Raw genomic sequence first — 9,261 nt, forward strand, 5'->3', positions numbered from 1 at the left:
ATTATTGATAATTAAATCGGAGAAAGCGCATTTCTCCAGCTTTATACTTCGAATCGATACCTATCTCTCTATAATTTCTTAACCGGAGATAGAAACCGATATATATGTATATAAATTTTATTGAATTCAATTTTACCATTCTAACGACACGTAAAAATTACCTCGATTTCCATTTGCGATATAATTTTTAACTTCACTTCTCTCGAAAAATAATATCAAAACAATTAAACAATATTTTTTCTCTCGTTTCCGGCATTTTAATTAAAATGTTTGTAACAATTAGGTATAGATTTAATTATTTTGCTTATTTATAGAGAATTCTTCAGAGAATTCTTGTGTTCCTATAATTCTCTAATAACAAAAACTTAAATTCACTGAGATTGCATCGGTTTCGATTTTCGGTTATACACAGATTCGGAATTTATATAGCTTTATATTTGTTTTTCAGAAGATATTACACGTGAGTTTCGAAATTTACAAGTGACATTAGGAGCTGAAGAGTCGAGCAAGGCCGAGCAGCAGCTCGATATTGATTTGATTAAAAGCGTCTTCTCTATCATGAGTAACGAAGGAAATTAAAGGAAAAATTAAATCGAGCTGTGTTCGTTGCCTTTATAATGATAGATTTCACTGGCCATATTTCATAAGAACAGTACCAAATATTAGCCGTTTAAAATTTAGTTATACTGTACAGTTTACCATAAACACACTGTCATTGAAGACTATACGAGATTCACAAAAAAGCTCCTGCAAGAGAAACGTGAAATATGAAATAACGGGTTACGAGAAAACTAAAATGCATCAGATTTCGTATTTCCGAGATAAAATGGCATATAAACGCATTCTTCCTCTATCTGATATCAATTATAGCGCGGGTAGAAGAGGCACTTTCTCTTTTGAGTATTGTATTATCTGTTTCTTATTTATACTATCAATTTCAGAATATGAATGTTTTCTTTTTTCAATTGACTGGATTTATTGCTAAATAAAATAGCATACAGACAATGAAAATATGAATGAAAATCAATAAATATATTTCATAAAAACGCTCAATTTTTAATAAATTAAAAATTGCGACGTATACATTATTTCATGTTGAAGTGTTTACGTGTAATCAAATAAAAATTATTGTTAATTAAAAACTAAAAGAAATAAAAAATACATATTGTTTTTAAAAAATCATAAAATGCTGTATATTTTTAGAGTATTTTCCTCTTTTACCCGGGAAGAAATCAACTACAATAAGCGAAAAAAGACATTTTATACATCATGACGAAATGTATACTTCCACGTACGCATCTTCACATATGTAGTTCGATCGAGTCCTTTTGTCAAACTTCAGATTGACAGGCGAAGCGAAACAGAACATTCTGCAGGAAGCATGAATTGAATTCGTGCATAGGAAAGTATATACGCGACATAAACGATCTAGTGGAACGCACTGCTTCGCTTTAGCGTTTATAAAATAGAAGACAATTATTATCGGCAGAGAGCTTTGTAGTCAGTCAGTGTTCATAAAGTAAAGAAGTTTGAACCTAATAGTATTCTTGTTACAACTGCTCTCATCCTGTTTGCAAAGATCCTACTCGCAATATAGATATACTCTTTCTTTTCGTAATTGTACATTATGTATACAGGCATTCGCATTAGCGACGTAAACAAATTCATAACAAACAGAAATGTTTATTATAATATCAGTATTGCGAGGCGTAATGGAATAAGACAAGATGCATATATACATTTTCATAAGTAAATCGCATATTAGATATGTTATTAGTCTTGTTGGTGTCGTTCATATATACATTTGTTTTTATAAAAGTATATATATACATATATATGTCAATTTTTTATAACATTTACAAATGCGGTTTTACCACATTATCTATTTCTTTTATAGTATGCTGTTGAATAAAATTTAATTATTTTGACACAACAGTAGAAAAAAAAAATTCTGAAATTTTATATAAAACTCCAAACTAAATGAAAAATAAAATCATGAAATATATGTGCATGCAATATTGTCTTATCTCAATCAGCGCTCGCATAAATTATATATTCCAAGAATCTAGTGATCGACTCTTAATTATCTACTATATATAGACCTCTCTAATTCAATTTACACTTATTTCAATGCGGTCCCTCGTTATGTGCATCTGTTGATGAGTATTTCTAACCGGCTCACGTATATATTGAGGTAGACGTAAAATATTAATTAAGTAGCCATTTCTGTCCTGTTGCGACTTCACGAGTTTGTTGGCAAGAATTTACAGCGACCGGTGTGTGCGATATATAAAAGTACACACGGATAACTGAGTCAAGGCAATGAGTCCTAATTTTAAACCAAACACGATACCGAGCCCGCCAATATTTTCACAGCGCATTACGAGTAGATCCCACGACTCTTGAAATATACTCATAGATAAATTAAATTGACGAGTACGAAGTATGCGACACGAATGTGTGTAAAATAATGTATATATAAAGTACTATGAAAAATTTCTTTTTAATTTAAGTTCTCTCATCACTAATTAAAAACACGATTTAACAAGTGTACAACTACAAATGGTCAGCCGATGTGTTGAGAGTGTTACGTTAGGAAGCACGCGCGCGGCCGTTTTCTTTTTACGTGGAAATCAGCGGAATGTTGCAAGATCTTCTTCTCTAACAATTTCCGGATTTTGCGACACTTCGCTCGCTGCATTCGAGAGGCGACTTCCGCAATATTGTCAAATCACCATTTGTAAAGGGTATATAACAATCTTTTCGAAACGTTTTCAGTTTCGTAACATCGTACCCACGCGGAGACACGCTTGTAGCGTATGATTAATATAACAACGTATGTTACAATTTATTTCCGTAATTCATATTATATCAAACAGTTTTCTAGTGTGTATATATATGTGTATGTGTACGCGCTCTTGAAACGATGCACTTGTTCTTCGTATGCAAATTGGGTCATTAAATTATGATTTTCAGTACGGAAATAACACCTGACATTGACAAGTGTTTTCGGCTTCCTATCACACTCTCGATTTACGATTACGACTGGGCGGTAGGACCGGGTGAAAGTTGAAGGGATATTACAGATAAAACAATAAAAAACGCGATCACTTTTTGATTTGCAGCCACGGATGCTTCAGGCACTCAGCTGCGGTAGCTCGCATGCTCGGATTGAACTCGAGCATCGGTATTAGGAACTCTGCGAACTCGCGTGCTTCGCTCGACGTCCACTCGTATTTCTCTGTTAATACTTCGTATAGACCCCATGGTTTCAATCCGGTAATATGCTTTAATTCACCCTTCCTGTTGAAGTATATCCTTGAGTTTTTCCCCGAGAGAGCGATACGTCTTGGTATTTCTCCCAGCAATTCGATAATATGGGCCAAGTGATCTTCATCTCTGAAATGTTAATAAAAATCGATAAAAATACTTAAACTTTTACAAGCTTTGTACGATTGTAATTGAATCTTATAATCGTTACCTGCAATAGTCTTTGCCATTGTGCGGTTCAAAGAGGTAATCGCCAGTCGCCAATTCAAACGCCATGCAAGCGGTAGACCATATATCGGCAGAGGTATCATATCCAGAACCTAATAGAACCTCGAGTGACCTATACTGACGAGTTTGAATATCGTCCGTGAATTTTTTATGCACCCAGCAAGCGTTTCCAAGATCTGCTATCTTTACTTCTATTTCGCAGTCCATTATAGCAGGATCCAAAGGAGACATGGATGCTCGTTTCAATTGCTTACTTTCCGGTGGATTTAATGATCTACGACCTATAACAAGTAAGATAATGGATGATAAAGACAATTGCAGTAGAAAATAAAAAGAGACTGCGCAGTTATTGCAAAATTGCGATAGTAGCAATTACTTATTTTTACCTTCGCTACATTCGTCAGTGTCATCAGGATCAGGTGATAATACACCTTCGCCACAGCTTTTCTCCAAATCACATAAAGTGATATTGTCCATCTTTTCAGATTGTTCGGGCGATGGATTTTGTATCTTTTCACCGCCCGCTAAACCATCTACTCCATTCATATGTAAAGAAGGTGCTGATGGCTCCGAGATATCCGGAGAACCTTTGCTCTCCGTATTGTCCTCTACGCTCTCTGTATTGAGATCTTGGTCTAGACTATTCGTTTCAACTTCCCCGTTTTCTCTCATACTGTTCGCAAGTTTAATTTGTTCCTCTAACTCCTCGATTTGCTCCATTTGCTTTTTCAAGAGCTCGTTCTGGCGCTTGGCTTTCTTCTTTAACTTCTTCTTCTTGTTTTTAGACATTTTGGAATTTGGTATCGGTTCTTGAAACTCCTTCGGCGCGGTAGAAATCAGAGACACCGGTAACTTCGCTCCCATAGAATGCAACTCTGTTGCTTCACAAGCTAATTTTCGTATATAAATCTCATCGACGCATACAAGAACATTTTCAGGTTTAATGTCTGTATGAATAATTTTACCTGAAAGAGAATTGAACATATACTACAAAGTCATAGACTTATTGAAATCACAATTGTAACGAGTTCCATTTCTTTTCATTTAAAATTTAAGATACTGTTAAAATTATTGCGTAAAGCTGACTAAATATGTATGTAAATTTCAATGCTATCATTGACTTAAACATTCATCTTACATTTATTATGAAGATAGTCGAGACCTTCGAGAACTTGTCTGATGACGCGTTTAACGTTATTTCTTGGAATTCCTCTGTAGTTTGACTTGATAATCAATTTAAGAAGATTATGTCCAAGCACTTCAAATACCATGCAAACATGCAGGCCGTTAATGCCGCTGATCTTGAAGTCATTGAGCAATTGGACGGTCTTATTGCGCTTAGGATCGGTGGGATCTGTATCGCGCACATCTTTTAATAATTTAATTTCATCCAATGCAGTCTCAGTGAAATGGGATGCGGATTTCACTATTTTAAGCGCCACAAAACGTTTATCCTGCAGCATAGTGTCAAAACGTCCCGTGTTTATGTAGGTGTGAAAGAAGATTGATTACTGTATCCATGAAGCGTACCTGCAAGTCCCAGCAGAGCCATACAGTGGAGAAGTGACCCCAGCCAAGCTTACGAGTGACATGATAGCGATTTAAAAAGAGATCTCCTATTTTCACAGGATGATATCCGCCTTTACAGTAGTCACTGCTATCCTCCTGCTCTTCATCCTCAGTACTGAACGCATCATCGTCTTCTATCGTTTCATTGCTGGAACTATGACATGGTACCAATCTACGACAGATTCATTGATCATAAATGATATGTTATTATAACTAACGTGACACTTGCAACAATCGATTCTTCCTCGTGACATAAGAATGAATAAAATCAAGCGAGAAAACGATTGATTTCAACAGTTAAGTGTAATTAGCTAAGTTTCACGTTGGCTATCTCTACTATGATGATGCTTTTATAAGTAACAAATGTAATTTTTACCAAATAATTCAGAAACGTTATTATCGAAGATTATAAATCAAATATATGTTTTTGACATGACTGTTGCCAAGATTCTGATTAGCACATTTAGTTACACGAATAATTGTTTATATTTTTTGATTAATCCTCTAATCCCTACAATTACTATAGAGATTACTGTCCACAAAATTATTATCTTATATTAAATATTACATTAATCATTGTTATTCACGATTTCGTTTCCCGGTAATCCCGATGTATATATAATCAGCCACTTATCGATATCTCCATAAAACAGGAACCCGAATGACGGAAAGGAGTCGAGGTCAAAACAGAACGCGGCATTTAACGGAGCCGGTAATTTCTCGAACGGTTATAACTGTCACCGTCGACACGCGCGTGTAATCGTGACAGAAACGTGGGATATGCGTGCCAGTGTAACGTGGTGTCATCGCGGCGCTTGGTGCAACACCGGAAAGCGATACAACGTAATAAGTACGGATGAGTCCTCATCAGTGCCGTCGGCTATTCGCCAACCGGACATGTCAGGGTTACCTGGTCCCATTGTCGCTGTTATAGGCGCGCTGCGGGAGTCCGTCCAAAGCGTCCTCGTACCACCTGGTGGTAGTGGTGGTAGTAAAGGTGGTGGCGGTGGTTGTGGTGGCGGTGGTTGTGGTGGTGGTCGCAGTAGCCGCTACCTGACCGGCACGCGACCCTTTCGAGCTCTGTGCGTCCTGCTCGCTTTGAGAATTCGAGGTCTTGCCTTTGCGCTTGCTGGGCTTGTGCCGCTTCTTCTTCGCCTGGATCGCTAATACCCGCCTGTTGACGTCCGTTTTGGCGCTCATCCCGCCGACCAACTGGACCCCCGCGCCAAGCTCGATCACCGGTGCCCCGTTCGCCGCCGCGGCCGCCTCTGCTTGCTCCGTCGTCGTTGTCGTTGTCCTCGTCACCGCCGCCGCTGCTGCTGCTGCCGCCGCCGCTGTCTGCTATCCCTTTTCCAACGTTCTCTCTGTACACGCCGCACGAACGCAGAGGCACGCACGACCCACACTTCCGCCCGTTCCGGGCCGCTCCTTCGTGTGCTCCTCGCTACTCGTTATTGCTGCTGCTGCTGCTGCTGTTGGCTCGCCCTCGCGCACCGATTTATCGTGGTTACACTCGCGCCGACTGCGATTCGATTCGATTCGGCTCGGCTCAGCTCAATTCGTCAGATTCGCCTCCGTTTGTCGTCTCGTCTCTCTTTTCTCGATTCTCTCTCTTCGTCTCTCTCTCTCTCTCTCTGCCCGTTCTGCAGCTTCACGCGCGCGGCCCGCTTGCGTGTAGTTCGCGAAGAGGAGTCTCTCTCTCTCTCTCTCTCTTTTTTCTGTCTCTTTCTCTCCTTCTCTTCCGTTTCTGATACTCTATTATCTACTTCATCTCTCGTAGTAGTCGCGCACTCCGCTCGGCCGTTGTTTATTGAGTATGGCCGTCTTCGCTTTTGGTGCGCCGTACGCACGCACACGTCCGTCCGTTACTTAATATTCTTCTGCCGTACGCGCGTCACCGCGGTGCCGCACGTCTACGTATCTAGCGAGCAGGTGTCGCCGTGCCTCGTCCGCTGGCAGGTCGTCGACGCCACGCACCGCACTCTACACCGTCACCGTGTCACACACTCGCCACTGTCGTTGCCGCGCCGTAGACGTTGTTATTGTTGTCGTTTCACCGATACACATATTACGCACGGTCGCTCAGCTGCCTCAGAGCTTAACTCCGTGCACGCGCGAATGCTTGGCGAACACGACGAGCACGCGATCTCCCACCTCGTCTCACCTGCGACGATGGATTCCCCTCTGGTCGGCGCGGTGTGGCGACTTAACCGTCGGTCTCTCGGATTCTCTTCTATACCGTAATTTACGTCAGATCGTCAATCGAGCGTCCGCGCGCGCCCGCGATTACGCTTCTCTAGCTCCGCACCGTGGCGGTTCCTGGCAGCAGACGAGAGACGAGCGCGCACCTGGTTGACCTGGGGCGTCTCGGCTGCCAAACGTTTCCTCCCTTTTCTGCGTTTCATTCATTCGCCCCTCGCGTCCTCTCTATACTTGTTCCGCGTATATAGGGGAGGGTGGGCTGAAGATACCGTCTTATACCTATAGGACCTCTTTTTTTTTTTTTTTTTTTTTTTTTTTTGGAGGACCAGGACGCGATGACGTCTGTGTTGCGCCGCGTCACGGCGATTGCGCGACGCGCGTTCCGCTCGGGCAATACAGTGTTCGGGAAACAAATTATTGGATTAGTGGCGCTCACGGTTAATATCGAGCGCGCCGCAAAGTTTCGCAAACACGCTCGAATATTTAATTAACTATAAATTAAGTACAAATTGCGTTGCAGTCGAGTAATTAACGGGTTGTGCGCGAGGATTCATTTGCTATACGGGTCAGCTGATCCTTTTTTTATTTTATTTTTTTTTTAAGAAAAACAGACTATATACCGAGGAAAAACTAAATTTAATTTTAACTTAACATTTAATTACGATAAATAAATATTTACAAAATAAAAAGAATAATAAACAGTTAAATTAATAGTTCTTTTGTATCAAATAAAAATGTACACATAACGTGTATACGTTTATATTTAGTGAATATTTAGTTAGAACTATTCAAACAAATATGTGTATTGAAGTTTAGTACGTTTTCTTTCAATACATATATGAATACTATGAATATATCGACTTGAAGATAAGATGAAGTGGTACAGTGTGGCATCTTAATCGCATTTCGTCATGATGATTAGCTCAAGCATGATATTCGAAAACATCGAGTAGTCTAATATACTCGTATTGAGTTTTTATTTTAAAACCAAAATCTTTTTAAAGAGTCTGAAAAAATTCTGGTACACTTTCAATATTTAAGAATACGATTTTACAATGATATGATTTTACAGTGATCAGAAACGTTTTTTACTTTTTTTGTATGTGTCCAAATTTGAGGCAGAATAATTTAAAATTGAAAATTCGCTTGGTTCTTCGCAAAGCCTCGATAGAATCACGAAGGCCTATAAGTATAAATACCTTAAAAGCTAATACGGATGATTGGTTTGACATTTTAACACTATACTTAAGGCAATATATGTATAAGAGTTCTACTCAAAACTGTCTTACGTACAATTTTAAGATGTTGTGAATTAATAGGAGAGTGTCGCGTTATAGCATTTTGAGGTTTAATTAAGGATATATCTGAATTACTTTTTTGAATGTGTGAATAAACTTATACTTAAATAAACTAAATATATATACATAAAAGTTATATTCATATAACATTCTGTTTTTATTAAACACATTTTGATAGTTTATTTGTTATTATTCTTATTGTTATAAAAATATAAACTAAAATTTTAAAAACAATAACAAAAATCAAAACTTTTTTTAAGTATTTTAAGTTTTATTCAAACTTATGCGAAGTTTTATTGCTATTAATTAGTTACAAAAATTTAAAACAAATAAATATTTTATTTATTTACTCGTTCATGCATCGCAATGTTTAAATAAATAATCTTGAGTGTATAAAGTACTTATATTAAAAAATTAAATTCTTTGTCATTTATTTTATCACATTCCATACACACACATTTCTATTAGAGCATGACAGATTAAAAAAAATACTACTTCTATTCTTATTAAAATAACTTATATGATCCCCAAATAGTAAATTATCACCAAAAAATTTCTCATATTTACTTTTAATTGTGATTTAGAATAATCTATAATTTTTAAATAAATTTATTATCATTTTGAAGTATCTCAGATACATTTTTAAAGACAGCTTTAAAATAAGAACGAACTACAATATAAATATTATTATCTG

General features: G+C 37.9%; 1 protein-coding gene across 2 annotated transcripts; it reads right to left on the reverse strand.

The window, feature by feature from the left end:
* Nucleotides 1–2,542: 2,542 nt before the first annotated feature.
* On the reverse strand, nt 2,543–7,561 carry SRPK (SR splicing factor protein kinase). Of its 2 annotated transcripts, none has more exons than XM_018540185.1 (6): nt 5,978–7,561; nt 5,029–5,221; nt 4,637–4,952; nt 3,885–4,463; nt 3,482–3,779; nt 2,543–3,399 (listed from the first exon to the last, which is right to left on the reverse strand). In XM_018540185.1, the coding sequence occupies exons 1-6, from the start codon at nt 6,265–6,267 to the stop codon at nt 3,108–3,110; spliced, it is 1,968 nt and encodes a 655-aa protein (XP_018395687.1). In that variant the 5' UTR covers nt 6,268–7,561; the 3' UTR covers nt 2,543–3,107. The 2 variants fall into 2 exon arrangements, with proteins under 2 accessions (XP_018395687.1, XP_018395686.1); XM_018540184.1 differs by having other exon boundaries at nt 5,029–5,239.
* Between the last annotated feature and the right edge of the window lie 1,700 nt (nt 7,562–9,261).

This window comes from Cyphomyrmex costatus, unplaced genomic scaffold (assembly GCF_001594065.2).
Source record: "Cyphomyrmex costatus isolate MS0001 unplaced genomic scaffold, Ccosl1.0 scaffold2359, whole genome shotgun sequence".
NCBI lineage: Eukaryota > Metazoa > Arthropoda > Insecta > Hymenoptera > Formicidae > Cyphomyrmex > Cyphomyrmex costatus.